This window comes from Apteryx mantelli, chromosome Z (assembly GCF_036417845.1).
Source record: "Apteryx mantelli isolate bAptMan1 chromosome Z, bAptMan1.hap1, whole genome shotgun sequence".
Classification (NCBI taxonomy): Eukaryota; Metazoa; Chordata; class Aves; order Apterygiformes; family Apterygidae; genus Apteryx; species Apteryx mantelli.
In genome coordinates this window covers 33,499,499-33,520,736 of record NC_090020.1, presented here as the reverse complement: position 1 = coordinate 33,520,736, position 21,238 = coordinate 33,499,499, and the positions used below count along the sequence as shown (strand labels likewise).

At 36.7% G+C, this 21,238-nt stretch overlaps 1 protein-coding gene across 1 annotated transcript in view; it reads left to right on the top strand.

The window, feature by feature from the left end:
* CDC14B (cell division cycle 14B) overlaps positions 1-15,808 on the top strand; it is a 46,228-nt gene extending 30,420 nt beyond the window's left edge. Inside the window, exons 13-14 of the mRNA XM_067315948.1 lie at positions 8,272-8,388; positions 12,288-15,808. Coding sequence (XP_067172049.1) covers positions 8,272-8,388; positions 12,288-12,327 — 157 coding nt within the window. The 3' untranslated portion in view covers positions 12,328-15,808. The remainder of the gene's footprint in view (positions 1-8,271; positions 8,389-12,287) is intronic.
* The last annotated feature ends 5,430 nt before the right edge of the window (positions 15,809-21,238 follow it).

Here is a 21,238-nt window from a genome sequence, read left to right as displayed (position 1 = left end):
CTACTTCAGAAGAATTGAAAGAAAATCTTTAGCTTTGTTTGATTTCCTCTTCTTTGGAGAAGAATCTTCCCTAAATCCTGTGGGCTTTAGGAGAATGACTGGTAGATCTGGAAGGCAGGGAATAGCAGTATTTCACTAAATAAATTCAAAAGGAGTGCAGTTCTATCAGGGAGCTTGGTATGCCAGTCTCTTTCTTTGTTGGGTAAGTAATGCAACACCACCTGTAAAAGAAAGTTCATAGTCACCTTCACATCTGTTGTAGCTTGCAGCAACTGCAGGTAGAATAATTTTCTGGCTGGCCTTACATACGCTACAAGAGAATACAAGACTTGCAAGATATATCTGGGATTTCTTTTGATTGCTGGGTAATGAATGACTCCCGCTGTCAGATTTTAGCAAGTAACGCAACTCCAGAATTACAGACCAAAGGCAACCTGGGTTTTATTAAGCTGTCTTTCTATAGTGGATGAGGCTCCAAAGCTCATAGCTAGCTGCTGGCCTTTTTTATTTTATTTTATTTTTAGACCAAACCTTTCTTTTACTGAGTATTACATTGCAGTAGCTATGCTTACAACAGGGGGAAAAAAAACCCACCACCACCAGCAACAAAAGACAGATTCTACAGAAGACATACAGCATTGCCTGACCTTTAGAAAAGCAAGAGGTATGTAGTACATATACACTGAAGGTGCAGGGATATGGGGTGCAGGGATATGGAGCAATGTATGAAGGTTTCTAAAGACATATGAATTCTGTGTTTGTTTTTAAAAGTCTTTTTTGTTCATTCTCATCATTTACACAGGCAGTTGTATGACAAAGAACATATTTGGACCAAAGCCCATATTGAACTGAAATAAACAAAATACACCACCTTAGTTCCTTCCAACAGTACAGTGAAAAGCAGCCAACTTGCACATAGCCTTAGTTTCTACTTCAAAATTCTTTTTCCTAAATGGTACTTTAAGTCACTTAATGCAGTTTGTGAACGACTTAATTTACTGTATGTTCCTCAGAAAAATACTGACTGTAAGATACGGTCTATTCATAGCCATTGTGTTAATATGCAGAAAGTCTATCAACTGTTAAAATTCATGAAACATTCTGCATCACTGCTTTAATTAAAGCAACTAGCTAGTTTGTATTTCTGTAGAATTAAAATAAATAAACTAGAGCTTATAGTAGTCTTCCAGAGTATGCATTGTGTCTAGAAGAAAAATTCTCTGGATTATATTTTCACGGGGAGTTTAAACTGCCCTCCTCTTCTTCTCCCAAAATATTTGTGTAGTTCGCAGCTTGTACTGAAATAATTTGGTGAAAAATGTATAACTTTTCACACTCTTTGAGTTATTATTCCTAAAACAAAATACCACTAGATATATTAGCTGCCTTACTTGAGTTAGGAATCTTCCCTACCTGAATAGCTGTCAGTCTCTTTTCCTTTTAGTTCAGACTCTTTAAAAAAAAAAAAAAAAAAAAAAAAAGGACTCATGCTGTGAAAATTATGAATTTTATCTAGTGAAACAGAAAAACAGAAACAGATTTCTAAGCTGGTGAGAGCTAGAGGCATTACTCTGTTTAAGTCACAAGGGATTTGTGTTAAACATTTGTTAATGTTTACTGAAGTTGGCTGTATAAATTCTCTGTCTTGATGAATGGATGCTTTCTATATATATGTTCTAATTAGCAATATGCTGCACCTTTGGCAAAGGGATTACTGAATTATTTTTTGCTATTTTGAATACAGGAAGGTAATATAGCCTCGCCATCTGGAAGTTTTGCATAAATTGTTTGTTTGTTCTTAGAAAAACCAATCTGGCTCTGATTTAATGTTTTAGTATTAAAACACAAGATAGTGAAGTAGAATCTGTGAACACAGGCTGATCAAACTGCATTCTTAAATAAGAGATGGCAACAAGTGGTCAGAGATACGCTGCTCTAGAGTGCATTTATTTTCGAAGGAGCGGTATAGACTTACTTTAGAAGACTTCAGTGAGGATGTCAGAAAAGTTGCTTTATGTTGATTCCAGTAACACACAGATAGAATATTTGACAAGTTGTGGTTGCATGGACCTGTTACAGCCACAGGAAATGAGAAAATGCTTGGCAAAGATTATAGAGCAATACGCTTTTAAAGAACTTAAAACAAGCTAAAATGCACCAGTAGCTTTTGCTTTTGAATTTTTGTTCATCTTTTCCTCCCCCTCCAACCCCTTTTTTAGATGGCTCCTAGCTATGCTGGTGTCTACACTGTGTAGCATTGTCATCTGGTGGATTGTATGTGGCTCCCTTCTTCCCAGCCTGCTATTCTGTCTAGATGGTTTAAGAACATAGTAACCATCAGGACCCCCTGAGAGAGAGCCACTGTGTAAGTGTCCCATTCCATTTCTCTACAATAGCTCACGCTTTCTGTCTAGTATGTCTCATAAATGCATGCTGTCATATCATGTTTCTGACCGGCTTTGTTGCAAGAGTAAATTTCACTCTCTCGCACTTTTGGCTTTTTGTATATATGATTTGGAATAACAGTGATTTTTATGGCTGGCTTGCAATACAAAAGGTGCAGAGCATTTATAATTAGGATACTTCATAATTTTGAAGCCTTTCTTTTCTGTTTGCTCTTGCAAATAATCAGTTATATTTGTAAAAAGGAAAGAATAGTGTTTTAAAATTGATCTTGTCCTTGCATATTGCAAATGAAGAAGTTAAATCCAGTCTTACTTCAAAATTCATTAACTTGCAAAGGTGCTTAGTTTCCAAAAGGATGGTTTTACCCATGTGATAAACCAGGAATTAGAACTTCTCAGAAATGTCAGTAGGTCTTTGGTTTTTGCTAAGATATTATATTATTATGCCATAAGAGGCATTAAAGCATGACAAATGTGTTTTTTGGTTTGGGTTTTTTTTTCCCTATCGTAATGGAAGACAATGCAGGTTGGTCAAAGCACACATAATACTTCTTCACCTAGGCAATCTGGCTTCATCTTCTTTTGTTCTTAATTGTTTTTCATAGGGTTTATGAGATTAGTTTAATCCCTTCTTTCTTTTACTTAGATTCAGGAGCTGATTAAATCATTACAAACGTATTAGTTCCTTGAGTACCATTTCCACTTTTTCTTCCCCCTTGCTTTTGGCAGTGGCTGCACAGATTGCTGTGCCTAGCCTCCACTTAAGAAGTGTTATGTTTTCATCAAATGGTGACTTTCATCTTTTGGCCAAATAAAACTTCAGCAGTACACAAAACTGCCTGGCAAACCAAACTCTCCTTTCTCTTTCTCTTTGCTGCCCTACCTCTGTGGTGTTTTAGGGTTTTTTGTTTGTTTGTTTTCTCTTTCTTCTAGATTGCTAACAAGCAAAATGATTACTGTGGGAGCATGCTTGAAATGTCAGTGCTCTCAGATGGAAAAAGAAATTGGTCAGAAAGTGTTTTACATCAGAGTGATAAGTAAGAAAAGGCCTTCTCCCTGCTAGAACTTTAAAGCTAAGAATTCCTGTCTTTCTCTTCGGCCTTGCAACTTTTTATTGTCCACACCTCTAAAAAGTATAGAACTATTCCTCTAAAGTAAATGATGTAATAACCAAAAATGAGAATTGGGGAACTTGTGGGCAATTTAATTATCCTGTTAACTTTAGCTGAGATCATCTAGTTCTTTTGGGGGTTTCTTCGTTTGTTTGTTTGTTTTTGTTTTGTGTTTTTTTAGGAAAAAAGAAAGACTTAAAGATCGGTTGGGTTCTTTTCTCATAGGTACCTAGCTTTTTGACAAAGAACATATTTAGACAAGAGGCTTGTTTCCCAAGTTTCACACTGAATTTAGCAGTAGCTTTTGTCTCAATATATTATAGAATTCAAACATCAGATTTCTAAACACAGACTAAAGAACAAAACTTAAAACACTGTTCAAAAAATGAAACAATCTTTCCTTTCTAAAAATCAGTTTGTTTTCCTGAACTGTAAGATGAATTTCACTGAACTGTCTTCCTTCCTTTCAACATTTCTGTGTTCTATCTAAAAACTCCCTTGGTAGAAGGAAAGAAAAAAAGACTGTTTGGTGTTGCTAAATTCATCGTAATATAAGCAATTGAGATACTGGTGCTGCCGCCTTATATCCAGGACTGATTATCATACAGTGTAAAAACTTTTTATATGCATTTATTTCCCTCCAGAGCATATTATCTTGTTGGCTTTCCAGGTTTTTAGTGTTTGTGGGTTTTGTCTTGGGTTGTGGTGTTAGGATTTTTGTGTCACGTCCCTCTTATTCACCCCCACCCCTCCCCGAGTTAATTGATGAAACAAACTTGTGAAACTGTTTAGTAGTTCCTCTGACCTGAACACTGTTCCAGTTAAGCAGGTTTTGATGTGTTTGAAGACCAGTATATTGGATTGAATAAGAAAGGAGTGTATGAATCAGTATGGTGTCTGGGGAATGTGTTAGGTTCAGAACTACTAAGTGATGCTTCTATTACAGATTAACTGGAAATGAAAAATTCTTGGGATACTGGATTACCTATTTTAGTAGTGTACATATTATGGTATCTTGTAGCATGCATTCAGGAGATTTTCTGCATTTTTTTGTTTGTTTTTTGTTTGTTTTAATCATATCTCATTAAGATAGGGTATCCAATATGCAGAAAGGTTTTCTTTCTACTGGCATTTCTGGTTGTTCAGTTGAACAACATGACATGTTATTTTACTTGCACAATTACAAAGCAGTAAGGTACGTGTCCTAAGGATCTCATCCTTCTCTAATATAATGTGGGATTTGGAGAATGATAAGATTTTAGGAAAATTTCCTCTACTGTGGCCTCATCTTATGTTCATCACAGAACCTAGCCACTGCTATAAAGTGAGGCTACTAGTCTAATTGTGTGTTAGATGAAAATTCCATATATTAAGCCTTGTTTCTTCGCTTAATTTACCTTATAAATGTGTGGAATAACATTCTTTAAAGGCTCTGGTGGCACTGTAGCTGCTCCTAAGCTAACATTGTTAGGCCAGAGGGCAGCTCTGGGTGTTTAGTTGTGATGCTGCATCAGACACAGGTATAAATGGGAACTTGTCTGTCTTCCCTGAGGTGCTACAAGCCTTGCAAGGATGGAATTTTAGTATGATTTAAACGTCCCTATTTGATCATTCAGCAAAGTGGTCATGTTTTGTTAACAGGGATTTCAGTTAGTCTTTACTCTTGGGGTAGCTGTGTGGTGTTTTATATCACTTACAAGTAAAAATGCCGGGACAACTAAAGAGCAAGTGACATTAAAGGTTCTGCCGTGCTCAAAGCTGACTCTTAGCTGACCTGTAAACCAGCTCCTTCTCTCCCTACACTTTGGTTAATACAGCAGTGCTAAGAGGAGGATGTTGTGGCTGGAACAGTGGAATTGTATATGGTGACTGTTTTTATTAGTCACCTTCCCATTTAGAACTTTTTTTAATTTCTTCATTTGCTCTGAACACAAAATAAAAGGACCTTTATTTAAATCTCTGTATTATGTCAACAAGTGTTTTTGCAAGAGGATATCAAACACTCTGTAATATTTTAGTTCATATTAGATGGCTATGGGGGATTAAGCCCTGTGAACTTGACATCCTTTCTGCACTTCTAGTGTATGGGAAGAATGCACACCTGTAAGAGAAACGATTAGATCAAGCTCCAATAATATTTGCTTTGTTTTATATATATATATATATATATATATATATATATATATAAAATTTAGTATATAATTTTATATATACATTTAGTTTTCGAAGTCAATTTTATATATTTAAATTTATATATAAATATTCACTAAATTTTTATTTATTTTTTAAAACATGTAACCTTGGAAAGTGTAAAAGCCAAGAAGAATCAAGACTTTATGAAGACAAATTATTTTGATTTGGATCTGGTGTTTGCTATGTTTGAAAATGCTGCTGATTTCCAGGACAAATATGTAGCTTAATTTCTGTATATTTCTCCATGTAGTGAGTGTAAAATAGAAGGATTGTAAAGTTTGACAAATTTCCTGTACCTTGCCTTATTGAGTCAGATATTGCAAAAATTCTACAGCTTTCTCTGTAGTGAAGCAGTATTAGAGGAATGGGAGTCACAAGAAAAGAGATTGCTTGTGCCTCTTAGCACATATTTAGTGTTAAATTTAAGGAGAAAATATGTTTCTTCCATATTTCTGTTTCCACAAGCAGTAATAAACCAGCATGTGACATGATTTGGTTATATGCATATTTCAATGACTAAATATGACAGGGTTAGCAGGCTTTGTATCCTTACATTCAGTCCTCAAAGTTGCTGGTGGCACAGATAAAAGATACAACACCAGGCTCTTTCGCTGTTGGTATTATTTCCAAAGCTTAATTCAAAATGCAAGAGCCCGGAATCTGTTCATGTTGTATGACAATCATGCCAGTGAAAAGTGAATTGTTAATATTAAAACTTGTTAGAATTGCTTCATAACAGCAATAGAAGATATAAAGTGAACTTCAATGTTTTCAACTATTTTGCTGGTTACCATAGATTTTTGTTAGAAGAACCTATGTTGTCTATTGAAGCATTCTACAATTTTGAAGGTATCTGTTATTTGGTTTTCAGCTTCACAAATAGCTGACTAAGTTAAATACGTTTATGTTCCTCCAATTTTGTCTGTGTTGTGTTTACAGTAAAACTAACCTTGCCTTATAGTAGTCCTTGCAACAGCAGTCTTATATGATCTTGGAGGAAGAGAAGATTGTTTAGTTTGGACTTCTTACAGATTAAGTTGCAAGATTTTGCAAGTCTGAAATATTAAGAGATTTGTTCAAATAGAAGTTTAAAATACTTCAGCTTTGTGGTTCTGTAGTCACCTGTTTCCTGAACAATCTAAAAGTAGGTGGTAAGCAAGGTTACTGATCAGCTTTACTGATGCAGAATGGAGGAATACAGTACAGAATGGATTTTAAATGAAATTGTGTTACATCAGACACATTTGAGGATTCTTTCTGTCACTAGTTCTAGTATCAGACCCATATAAAACAGTGATAGCTTAGGGTTTTTTGTTTTGGGGGATTTTTTTGATTCTGCTTTCAGTAATTGCCTTTTGAAAGGGGAATCTGTTTTGAAAATACTGACTTTCTTTTTTCCTCCTTGTATGCCAGTCCACCTCCTTGCTCTGAAATTCCACATTATGTTCATATCTAGAATTCTTTGAAAACAGTCTTTTTCAGAGTATTAAGCAACCAAACTAAAGTTCATATAACTTAATGAAGGCTTTGATTTTCAATCTAATACAATCTGCTGACACAGATGGACTCAGTGAAGCTGCTGAAAATTAGAGTGCTAATAACTCTGCATGAGGAAAAAGAATGAATTTCTAAATTACATGAATGTCTTAAATGATGAATATGTTTATAGTTGGAAGCTTACACTGATAGAATGACTAGAGAATAGACCTATAAGATGTTGCAGTAAATAGATATCTGTGGACACCATTGACCTGTCATCACTTTTATCTCCTTAGTTTGATAATTTTACTACAAGTATATAAGAATACAAAAGATGTTATCTCCATACAAATCAGTTGGCTAGTGGCTAAAAACATTGATTTATTTGCATTTCACAATCTCTAGTTCTTTCATTAGTCATGCTGACACTAGGATCGGTTTGTCCACCTTTTTAGGAAGTAATCAATACATCACTCTAGAGAAGCTGTTGAGCACAGCCGGGGTGTGAAGCTGGGTTTTAAGTGTGGTGTGATCATTCTCTGTTAGAGCAAAATGCTCTATGTTGGCGCATTCAATGTTTTTCCCAGCTTACTGTATTTCAAGGGAATCTTTCATGGTTGATAGTGGGACATTTAGACCCTGGTCCTCAGGAACTGAATTACTTTTTTTTTGTATTTTGTTTTTTAAATTCCTTTTTAGGTCAGTCTGGAAAATAACATTTGTTTTTGTTGCATCCTTCAGATTTGCTCTTTTTTTCCTTTTGTTACAATATCCTTAAAATATGCGTTTTATATGTTTTTTTTGTCTTCCAGACACCTAAAAGAAAATCCCAGACTATTATTTAATCTGTTTTTTGAAAGGGGAAAAAAATTATAATAAAACAACTTGCATTAACTTAATTTTTACAAGGGCATTATAAAGAGAAAGCTACATGCTTCAGGCAGAACAGTTTGCTTTTTGGAATGATTAGTGGAAAGCCACATGATACTTGTTAGCTATGCTGCGACTGTGATATCCTCTTTTCACTGGTTTTCTAGAAGTTTTCAGGTTTTGTAATCTTTCTTTTTTCCTACTCTTTTCAGAGTAATTCTACAGTCCAGTGTTCAGAAAACTAAAACCTCTGAACCTAGCATTTCTGACTGTACAGACATTACTAAAAGAACTACCAGGTCTGCTGCAAGAACAAACAGTTTAAAAAGGTGAGAGTTACCCTCTTTAAAGATCCAGACACCATTCTCTAGATAAATACTTTGAGTGGGTGTATCCATTGCTGCAAGGGGCTTTTGCCCCAGTTCAACACGTTCTCCTAGTAAGGAGAAGCAAGTGACACTCATCTGTTTTATGTCATGTACTAGGAATATCTGGAGCTTTAAATCTCATGTCATTTTTTTATGTTGCTGAGTCTTTCAACTTTCAGAATTTTATATGGTGATTTCTAATGTTAGTAAGAATTACTGAAGGGTGAGGAATTCAGATAATGCAAAGCTATACTTTACCAAATTCCTGCCTGGAATAAGAGGATGAAAAGTGGCTCACAGTATTGAATAAAGTATTAATACTTTAAATCAAAACCAAGAGGAATTAGATGGACTACTGAAATGCAGGAGATAGAACAGTCTGGCTGTGGATATTGGAAAGGTGAAGTGTATAAGATGTGAATGTATATATTGGTATGAGATTTTGCAGTGAAAGAGCAGTTAGAAATCTAAACTAAACCTGTGTTGTAAAGCTTAAGGAAATTTAAAACTGGATGGATTTGTGCATGACTGAAAGTGCTTTTTGGCCAGGAAGCATATAGCCATGCTGCAAGCGTATTGCTTCTGCAGATGCTGGTGGGTGGCTGTGTGTGCGCACACATGCGCCTCTAAAGCTCTCTTACCCTGCAGGTCAGATCTCCCAGGCATTACCAAAGAAGAGCCTGAGGGTCTAGCTTTAATCTTTGTTTGCAGTCCTAGATTAGAAGAATAAAAACGCCATTATTTCCTTCCTGGTGTTGTCTTGCTTTCATGTGTGCAGACATCAGTATGCTACAGAAAAGCTATACTAAACTGGCAAATGCCAGTTAAGCAGATTTAAGCCCTACTTTAAATGAAATGGTGTAAAACAATTTCTGAGCAATTTCCAGTGGTTACAAATGACAAGAATTTGTCTTGTGCTTATAGTGAAAATATTTCAAACAGGTCTGTCAGGTGCTGAAGAGAAACTTCTTTTTGCTGAGGAGGCTAAAAGGTGGCAAATATGCTCCCCCCCCCCCCCCCCGCCCCCTAGCTTTTCTTTCCTCTGTCCTTATCTTATTTTGAAGATAACAGGAGTTAGGAAAAGTCCTCTCTACTGGGCAGTGGAAACACTGTATTTAATAGCAGCCTGTAGGGATATGCTAGTCAAAGAATTTTCAAAAGCAGCTATATAAGTTACCTCTTGATTCATATAACAATATGTAAAAAAACCCCTCTTTTTCCTGAAATACATGTTTTACTAGAACCTTGAGTATTTATGAGCATTTTCTTGATCTGTCTCCTTTTCGCATTGTTTTTACCATGTCAATTTTTGGCCCAGACTGACTGCTGTGATTCTGGCTGCTCTTCTTTTTCTTCATGCCTCTCCCAGTTTTAAGCTCCTTGCAACTCTTGGTAGCTGTATACATGCACATGTGTCATTGAACAGACATGGTCAGTTCCTGGAAAATGCATTTTGGAGTGGATGTTTGTGTTGTGAAAGATGAGAATACCTATTCTTAGGAGGAAACAACATCCCTGTAATTAATTTCATGGAAGATTTCAAATACTTTAAAAGAAATCCTTCAGGTGTATTGCCACATTTATGACTGAGGACCAGGGATCGTGTTTTGAATGATCTCAAGCTTCATAAAGTATGTGATATTTTAATGTATTTTCTAAAACTTCTATCCCAAATTTCATTTCATATACTGTTTCTTTTTCCGACTTTTGAGATAAAACAATTATTTCAGTCAATTTATGCTTGGTCCTGTCAGCAAGGTTGTCTTAAATAGTTATGTCACAGTCCTAGAGTTTTTAATATCTTCTCATCTGAGAGGACTAATTGGTTGCAGGTGCTTGTTAAGAGTGTTTGAGCATGACTGTACAGTTTCATGGACTTAATAATGCAGTGCCTTCCTATTATCCTATTGGTGTTCTTTTTTTTTCCCTGTGGTATTTGACAAAACCTCACTCCATTTTTTTTTAAGCCTAGCTTTTTCTCTCTCTTTTTCTCTGAGGTTTATTCAAATTTCCTGATGTGTATTCACTTTGTGTAACCTTATAGTGTTCAAACTGATTTATTCCCATTCAAATGTAGTGCAAGGTAGAAGAGAATACCTATATTTATTGTTAGAAAGTTGAGATCTTGCCCTAACTCAATGTCTCTCTCTCTTCAGGACCCTATTGCCTTCTCCAAACTTCTGACATTACCATCTACCCTCATTCTTTTACTTTTTGTCTGATGTGTTCCAGTGGAATCATCTTTCAGTATTTTTACATGAATCATCTCATTTGTTGATGCTGTAGCTCCTTTTAGTCATGTCTTACTGTAGCTAAATTACATTTGTGATCCTTCCTAGTGCAATATAATCCAGAGTTCATTTGCCATTTCATCCCCCAGACAGAATGTATCCAGAATGAATCTTATCTCCAGCCAAAACAGCTTTTTACAGCTAAAATACTCTTCTGGTTTTGCAAAGGGATCTTGGGGAGTTTCAATCCCATTCATAATGTTCACTGCATTTCCTTTACAGAACATATCTAGATGTCAGCTGCCATCTGAGAAGGATAGCACCAGTGAACATAATACATAATGTCTTGCGACTGAAACAGTACTATCATTGAACTGCAGAAAGTCACATTACTAGAGCATTCTCCATAATCTTTTTCTGTGGATGCCCTTTATCTAAATCTTGTTTCTCCAGTTAAGATGTGTGCCTTGTAAATACGCTACTTACTGAGAAGTCAGAGTTTGTAATTTGACAATATACATGTACCAGATCACTCTAAGAACAAATGTATTACTTCCTCTCCTTTTTTTCCTCTTCATGTTCTTGCTATTTAACCACTTGTAGTAGATAAAACAATGTGTTATCTCAGCTGGAAAGTGAATAGGATGGAAGTAGAATCCCCAAATCTTCGCCCTTAGCATAAACAAGCATTGTCCAGTTCAATCACAAAACACTTGGAAGATTGGTATAGCATCCTCCTTCCTACAGCTGGATCAGGAGAGAGACATAGCAAACCCACATCTGTGCTGGAAAGGGAAACCTGTGTGTCCCAGACAACAGGGTGTTCCCTTTCCCATAGATACCCAGCAAATCTCCAAACCAACTGAATCACAATACGACACAAATGAAAGTCTTTCTTTTGTTATTGCACACTACAAAATTAGGATTGTGTCTGTAACAAGTAACTGATTAGAAATGGGACTTCCGTGATGGGATTTTGGTAGGTAGTGGTACTCAGTGGAATGGAGGTTAGGTTTTTACAGAAAAAGAAGAATCGGTTGTTACTCTGGGAGAAAGAGGAAAAATGTATGAAAACTGTATTGTGTAGCTTCCTTTACTTCTTTTAGCTAGAGAGGTATATCAGAAAAACTAACAAAGAGGAATACACCTTGATAATCTATGCTTTTGCATTGCTGGGAATTGTAAAGCAGCCTTCTGCTCCCTTGTTTAACTGAAAAGTGCCTGCAGCATTTCAGAGCTTTGTCTATGTGTAATCTAAATCCAGCTTTAAAAAAATTAATATTTCTTTACTATTCTTTCTACTTTTCCTACAGTCTGATACCTCAGAGGGAGAGAAGGAAAAGGAATGCTTTACAGCAAATGCGCTTAATGAAATTATGGTACTTTGAATCCTCTGTTGCTTTTCTGTATGAAACTGAACCTTTTCTCGTATTGTCTGTAATCAGACCAATCTGTGCTTTCTTTACAACTGATAACTGCTTTGTTCTTGAATGCAGTGAAGTTTGTATTCTGTTTCTTTCTTTGAAGTATTGTTGGCTTATTTTACATTGCCAGAAATGTTTGCTTGAAATACTGACTTTTGAGAATATATTTAACTTTTTTCCTCAAATATATGTTTTATCATTTCAGCAGCCAATCCGTCCCAAGGACTAGAACAGTATTGCGTTAAATTTCAAATAAGCAACCAGTGTTGAAGAGAATATTCAGGAATGAAAGGGATATCACTAGAAAGGACTTAATGCAATTCAAAAAAGAAGATGCTCCATTTTTCAGCAAAGATTAAACAGAAAATCTTGTCTGATTTGTAGAATAAAATGAACTGTCAACAGGCTTAATAGACAGCTTCCTAATGTGCTAAACACTTCCTCAAACAAAACCAACAAAATCTAACTGTGTAAATTTAGACTCAGGTGTAAGTACCTAAGCTCTCTATTATAAAGAGGGCTTGCTCATACATATGATGCATGTTTATAAATTGTGATGGCAATCACTTAGTTGCTGACCACCAGAAGTGAAAAGAAGGTGGGAGCTTTTAAAATATTTAAATCTGTGTTGTCCATTCAGATTGGGCTTGAACGGAGGTCTCCAATAGAGAGTGAAACTCAACTGCAAAGTTTTTATTCTTATAGTGTGGGTACTCTCCTGTATTAATTGGCTGTCCTATTTTATTTTGTATGAAGCTTTTTTATGAAGCTGTCATGTTGAGTATATAAAGTAATTATCATCTACCAAAGAGCGCTTTATTTTCAAGAGTTGTTTGTTTTCTTTTTTAAACTTAACTAAAAGCAATTAACTTGTTTTTAGTAGTAATAGGGTTTTAGTTGTTTACAGCCAATGGCTGTTTTAACTAGTTGTAATTGCTTTAAATCTGGTATGATTGTAAAGGGGGGGGGGACAGTTTACCGTTTAAAGCAGTGCTATCATATTGAAATGTCATTACTATTTCCTTTCCTATTTACAAGTGTTTTTGCTGAAACTCTTTACTATACCTAAAAGGTAAGAATTTTTCCCAGGTTTTATTGGTACATTTGATAACATTGGATGTCACTGTTAGCTTCCTTTGAGACGCTAATGAGTGCAATGCACAAAAAAGGGAAAATAAGATTGCAGGACCACTGAAACTGGTAGTGGAACTCAGGGGCAGGTATAGTCCATCATGTTAAAATGAACTAACTATTTCAAAACAAGTTTTTAACATCTGATTAACACTTCAAAAACTACAGCTTACCTCTGTTAAAAAGCAATGTAGTTTTTAGAGCAATCATCTGTTGAGACTTAAATTTTCTCCTGCTCTGAGACTCCTTCAAACACTGGCAGCATTTTTTCCCTACCCTTTTTCACCTTGTGAAAGCTGCAGGCTTACTCTTCAACAATGAATCCTTGTCTGCCAACTTTAAGTTTATATCTGCATATCCCTCAGACTAGATCTGTTACCACATACCCTTAAGTAGAATACACTTATGTAATAATTTGGTGATAGTCATATTAGAGAGGAGTAGAAATGGAGAGATCTGAAATGTTTTAGCAATAGACTACTATCTTAGTTTTTAAAGATAGATATAAACAACTTCTTCAAGGGGGGAGATTTTCTTTCTATGAATGTAAGCAGGCAAGTTCAGTGACTAGTTCCAATATACATATATATTGGCATTCAAAAACCACCAGCCTGCTAATAGGAATCTTAATTTCTTAAAAAAATATGAGAACCACACACTGGCTTTAATACACCTCTTTGATTAGGCAAAACATCATGAGTTGGAAGGTGAACAGGGTGTGGAATACATGCAAGGTTACAGGTAGGATCTTTGAATTTGGATTCTCTTTAATTTTGCAAATATGAATACAAAGAAAACACAAAAGACTTACTTATATGATGTGAAAAAATAAAGAACCAGGGAGACTTGGAACCAAAATACTTCCTGTTTTCCTCTTAGTATTTACAAGAAGCACCTAAAAGAAAGGGACAGAATTCACCCTGCTATTGGATTAAAGCTTCTTGGTGTTTTTTTTTTTTTTTAATGAGCCATTTGTCCCAAAAGCTGATCTGTAGGTGACCATAATAGTAGGTATGTTGTGTAAAAGTAAATCTATGTAGTTGTTGTTAAAAATTCTTATCTTGGAAATTGTCAGTGAACTTGCTGACAAGTCTTAATAGGCAGAAGGAAAGGATAAAACCAGTAAGGTGGGAGGATGAGAGTCAAAACAAGAAAGATTTAGTAAGATTTATAGCCTTTGGCTTGCCCTTCCTCTGCTGCTGCTTTGATATGTAGAATTTCTGCTAACTGAGAGCAAGCGATTTATAATACTGTGATACTTACAAATATTGGATACAGAAGTAACAAATATCATATTTGGATCAAATGAGTTAAAAAATAGTATCTCCAATAAGTATGCTTTTCTTGTTCTGAAACTAAGTCTGAGTATCTGTATTTTTACCTGCAAATAATCAGGTTATTCCACACCCCTTCCACATACCTATCCAAAAAGTGAACATTGGGAGGAAAAAAGGAAAAACCAACAGCACATTTTAAGTAACCAGCAGAACCATTAGCACTTCCAGGTTTATCAGAACATCAGAAATAAATTTGCATTAAGAAATGCATAAGAAACACTAACTACAGTAGCAACTGTAGCTAAACCAAAACTGCATGTTTGCAAAACTGCATGAATGTGTTCCAGGCTACCATTTCCACCACTGTCCGTCTTACCAGAAACACATGAACATCAACTGGCATTTTGCATTTGAATTCTCCAAACAGCCTTATATGGAAAACTAACCCATTACCTTATAGTCCCACCTAATGGTATTGCCTAATTTGCACTTTTGAGTTAATACTTTGCCTTGCATTTTTATTACACTGCACCAAAGCTGTCTTAGTACAATTATAAAGAGTGGGCATGGGTGAGGAAGTCCTTTGCTTCTAGGTCTGTCTTGAGTTGTGAAATACTGTATGCCAAAGGGAATGTGTGTTAGCAGCTGCTTTGGAGGTATAGCATGGAGTTGCTGAAGGAAGTAAGTTATTTCTGCTGTCATCAGTTAGTAGTTTTGGTTAACCTTTTAATTCCTCCTCCTCTGTTCAAATTTGTAGGAGAGACAGATTCTCCCTTGTTCTCTTACTCTAAAGTATGTGACATATTCAAATGGTATAGTATCTTGGGTCAAATAACTGCTGGATTCCATCACAGCATCAGTAACTTGCACAGAAGTTAAGCCCAGACCTTGTCCTTTTGCCCCAGTTAGATAATAGAGGAAGTGCTGCTGTTTTAAAAACAAAAATTAAGATTTGTAGACTCATGCATTAAATGGAAAAAAAGGAGTGATATCAGTGGTTTGTTGCACTGCAGTTTTTATATTAATGGTTTGCAGACTGTTTGTCTTGTATAAACTCATGTACAGACTATCAAGTTCTAAAATTTGACTGATCAGTACTGTTCATCTTGATTATTTTTAAATTGTATATTTCTAATCATATTTTTTTAACTTGGATTGAGTGACAGAATGGGAGTTTATTTTGCTGAAGGTATTTTTAAGATAAAGCTTCGTATTATCTTGTATTATTAAGTAGTTCAATATGCATTTGTGTCTCAGTTGAAAATACTGCATATTGTATCTGGTTTTATACCAAATATTGAATAGTAAGAATTGTAAACATGAATTGTGTAAAATTAAAGATAATAATCAAAAACTTTTTTTCTCACTTTTATTTCCAGCATTCTAAAAAACCCAGAACAGAAGACATAATATTTGTATAAGTAACTTCTTTGACACTTCAACTCATAACATACGTTCTGTTTAAAAAAAAAAAAAACTCACCTGCCTGAGAATCTTTAATTAAAGCACAAATCCTTAACAGATACACCTTTTCCAATTTCAAAAATTATGGGGATACTATTAACCAGTAAAATAAACAAAATAATAAACCAAGAGAAACTCGCACACCATAGGTCCAGCTAGAACAATGCCTTCTTCCTCTGCAATAGTGTAGTAGTCATTTTTGGAAACTAGTGAGTTGTTAAATGCTACATACTGATACTTACCATGAAAGTAAAAAAATTCTCAGAAGTGAGAATCTCCTTTTAGGAACACTCTTTTTGCATAAGAAGAAATGATGTTGGTCCATTTTAATCCATTAATTTTTTTTAATACTTTCAGAAAAATATATTTACCATTTATAGTCACCCTTACCTTGCACACATTAAAAAAGGCAGAATGTGCATCTCTCAAGCAGAGCCTGTTTCACAAACAAGTAAACTTTCTCTGCACTTGCTCCAGGAAGTGAGAGATGTTCATTTATGCTTGAAGAATCTCTTTATGCTTTCACTGGTATGCAATAACCCTTTTTAGACTTGCACAAATGTGTAAACTGTCTTTTCCTGGCAAACTAGTTGCCTGCTGAAAGACTTTGCCTGGGAAAACATCAGCACACACATCTATCTAGAACAAAACACAGTTAAACTGTGATCGGAGATTTCAGCAGTACTGGCAACAAGGAAGAAAAAAAACCAACACAGAACAAAAACCAAAATAAACCCACAACCTAAAAACCACTACTGAGGAAGACACCTGAACAGTGGCCCAGGTCAAAACCATTGACATTATAGCACTACAAGGATAATGTTTGCAGTCAGTTCCAGAATTGATTAAACTTTTATTTGGCTTTATTTAGCCACTTTAGTGTTACAGTTTCTACATAGCCCATGTAGGAGCAGAGAAAGAATACTGTAGCAGAAGTGTTGTGATGCCTTTAGAAACATTTAAACCTGGGCTTAAAGAATGTAGTTTCTCTTAAGCCTAAGTGATTGAGAGTTTGTTGATGGAGAAGTTGTTTTTTTCCTCCAGCTTTTGCAGGGGGAAAAAGAGGAAATTGTTTCCTTAAACACAATTTGTGGCCTGGTTCAGTCCCCCCACCCCCCTCATATTACCTGTGCAGACCACACTGGCAGGACAGAGGTCTTCCTGGCTCCTAAGACCACTTGAAACCTGAGTCAAAACTGTGCTGCCCACATAGTCCCAGCTTTTTGTCGTTCAGGTATCCCCACCCCCTACCCCTCCATCTTCATACACACACACACACACACACGCGCCCATATACACACAGACAGACACATGTTGTGTTAACACCTCTGCATCCCAGCTCTTCCAGTTACTGCAGGCCCTGTGGTCAGCCCCAGACTCCTTGTGCTCTAACCGGACAGAGGAAGCTGGTCCTGCAGCTAGAAGACTACCCTTGGCAGTGGCTATTATTAACATGGAAAAAAAACACAAAGTAGCCTTTTAAAAGTGAACATTGCCAATGGCAGGAAGATATCCACTAGGCAGATGCTGTAGCATACCCCTTCTCACCACAGTGGGCTTACGCTTACCTCTGTCAGTGCATGGATGCCACCCTCCGAGAAGAGGGTGGGCATCCCCCTGGTTTCCTTCTCTGTAGGAGAGTTCAGCCTCCTCCTTACCCCACCCTCCACAAAGAGGCAACTTCCCACTGGCCCCACCTGAGTTTCTGCCCAAGTTTGGGTTCTGCCATAACCAGATTCATCTCTCACTATTCTTCCCAAACTTTCATGCTTCTAGGGCTAAATATTTACTCAGTACCCACCACAGGTAGGAGGACTCTCTCCTTTTACCTTCACAGGTCCAGAAACTTCTGGAGAATCTCCTGCTCAGTTCCCTCTGCCAGAAAATCCCAACAGCTCTGCTGTCCCCATGCAGCAGCTTTCAACACAGGCCGCTGGCTGTGCGCAGGCCTGTTCCAGCGAGAAACTCCAGGTGGGGGCAGAAGCACAGCACTGCCAGGACAGAGGCACCGGCCAGGCAGCGCTGGCCGCTTCCTTCCCACCGCTGCCTGTGGCCAGAGCTGCTTCTGGCAGGGCTGCGCCTCACGCACCTGAAGAAACACCAAAACCCCACAATGGATTTTTCGCATTTTGTATGTTAAGAGTCTACATTAACTACTAGCAAACAGCCATGCTCCTCAACCCCCACACTTCTTTTTTTTTTTGAAACGCACAGTCCACACATAATTGCACCAGCTCCTATTCTGTCAGATACAATTGCTCCATCAAGTGACACCAAAGTGGCAGCAAACATGCCCCATTTTTGTGCCCCCAAACTGAGCAGAAAATGAAAGCTTCCCAGTGTTGTATGGCTGGAAACATTTCCAGTGCCAGAACACACCCTTCACATACCCCATTCAATACCAGTAACACCAGTTACTAGTAACAGTTCTTCACCAGCCTCCATTTGCTGCATGTGAAGAAAGGGTTACTGAGATAGCAATGGAAATCAGTAGTCACTTTTTCTTCAAAGTCAAGTTTTTTACCCATCCCTTCCACTTTCACACCAACTTTTTTTTTTTTTGTAAGTAAATTACTGTTTAATGGTTGTTTTTTTTTTATTTCCTTATTAGAGGAATTCCCTCCCCCACTGATGAGGCATTTTCCATCCAAAGCTCTTTTTCACTCAAAGGGAAGCTTCACTGAAAAGGCTGCTAGCTTTTACCTTTCCTCCCATAGCTGGGGCTTCCAAGTCCCCGAGCCTTCTCTAAAGCCAAGAAAAATCCAAGGTCCTGACAGTAATGCCATATACTCTGAAATACCAACACCTCTGAAAACAGCATTCAATCCATAAATATTAAAAAAACAAAAACAAACAAAAAAAAACTTGCACTAACAAGCTCAGAACTCTTGGATTACATTAAAAAAAAAATCCCTTTTTCCTTGCTAAAAGAGACCAAAGTAAATCTATACCTTGTTTCTGCTATTTTTATCTTTCAGCAAGGCTCTGAAACTCTTAATATCTTTCATTTAAGTGATGATAACTACTGTACACATCTAGGCAGAGGAGCTACCTTTGCCAACAGCAGACAGCAGCTTATTGTTTCCTGTTACTAGCTAAAACTAAAACATTGCAGAGACAAGAAAATGGAGAATATGGATATTTACACTGGTTACTCAAGCAGGGAGAGCAAAAACATTATTTAAACCATTCAGGGCTAGTTTGCCTCAAACATAGTGCGGCCAAGTGTGTGATGCTCTGAAGGCTCAACCGTCTGCAATATTTGTTGCATCACATCTTCAGAAAGGCATTTGCTTGCAGACAAATAAACCCCAGCTGAAGATTTAATACATTTCAAATCAAATTTTAAATAATAGAGCCTAAACATAGCAGTTGTTACTTCTTCCGAAGACTGAAACTTTCCCCCAAACACACAACCCCCCCCCCACACACAACCACCCCCCCACTAGCTTATTCAGTAACTTGCCCAGTACACATTACTGAAAGAGAAAAGCTCTAATTTCATGTTTGTTATTCAGTGACTGAAAGGTACTTTTTCTAAAAAGATAACTATGTTTCAAATTCAATTGTTGGTCCAGTGACAGCGAGTCAATGTTATATTGTTTTCAACACTATATAAAGTTTATATGAGTGTAAATGTATACAAGTGTGTCTATATGTGCACGTGTCCCTGTGAAAATTCAAGTGGAAAAAAGTATGAATGGCTTCAGCACTACATCTTAATGACATAAGCATTCGAGGGCTAAGGATTTTGTTCTTTTAAGCCCAAAGGCTGTGCCTAACCCCTAGCACCGTATTCACATATAAAAGTGTAACAGCTGAAAGATCACCTCCCAAGGGCTGCTTCAGTGGTTCTGACAGCTTAATATCCCTATTTATCACCTAATTTTTTCTCCCAGGGCATTTTGCTGCTGAGTCTTTTTATCTTCATACATTAAACACAGATAGTCCTCCTCTACTTTCCTTGAAAGGCAGTCTCATAGGAATCTACTCTTGCCAAGTCCTATGCCATGATACTACGTATGTTTCAGCTACACCACATAATGCCATTTATAGCTGAGAGTGTTGGTATGATATCTAAGAAACAATCCTTTCTGTATAAGCTCAGAGTAACTTATATTAGTCTAAAACATGAAACTGAAATGCAGTAGTTTTTCCAAGATGACTAGAGTAACTAACAGCAGAATACCTTGCAGTAGTGCTTTAAAGAGTAGCATGATTGAGATCTGCAGCACTATTCATTCTTTAAGAGGTATGCCACATTTTACTAGCTTTTGCAAATATATTTACACACACTACCATTTGGTTTACATGAGGGAAGGTAAAGCTAAACGAGGAGTCACTGGCAGTAGCAGACACGTGCAGAACAGATACAGCTATTTTGGTATCTAAACCTCAATGTTCTGTCATATCCAAGGTTTAATAAGGTCTTCATTTCTCAGGGCTAGGCAAAGTAATAAGTTCACTGCTACCACTTAACAATTAATTTCTTCTCTATATTTAGATAACAACAACTAGGGAAACTCTCAAAGCATACTCAAGTCTGACTGGGAAAAAAAAAGTCATGCCTATCTGTTCCAAGACACACTTGATTTAATGAATAGTAACAAACCATCCTAAACCTCATTCCCACCAAGTTTTTTTTTTCACCTCCCCAGATTAAACAGAAAGTCTTAAAACCAGCCCACTTTTTCTTTTCTTAAGCAGGAGTTTTTAAACAATCTGCTGACTAAATTGCCTATTTTACAAATACACTTTGACAACTGCTTTAAAGCACTCCCCATAGAACCCACTTGTCATTGTTTTAAAAAACAGATCAACATTAGAGCAGTAAACAGCAACTCTGCAGCAGCAGGTACAAATTTGGAACATACAGATGATCCTTTCACACCTTCGCAGAGAATGGTCAGAACTGGATCAACTGCAAGCTTCAGACTTTCAGTAGAAAAACGAGGGTTTGCTTTTAAGTACTTCATTACTTTCCTTGGCAAAAAGAAAAGTTAGTAAGATAAGAGGCAACTAGAAAAGATACACCTTGAAAACTTGATGGAAAGTAAAAGTGAGTCCTCCAAAGAAGCTCTCCAGGCACTCAAATGAGGACGGAAAAGAAAAAAAGGAGAAAAAAAAAAGAAGAAAGTCAGACTTGTTCTTCCCTATCTCTTGGGAATAGGGGGACATGGAGGGGAAGAACAAGCAAAAAATTCCAAGAGCTCCATAGGCAGGATCACTTATATTTCATAATCATGAAAATTGCCCTTTTGGGAAGAAACACTCAGACACCTAT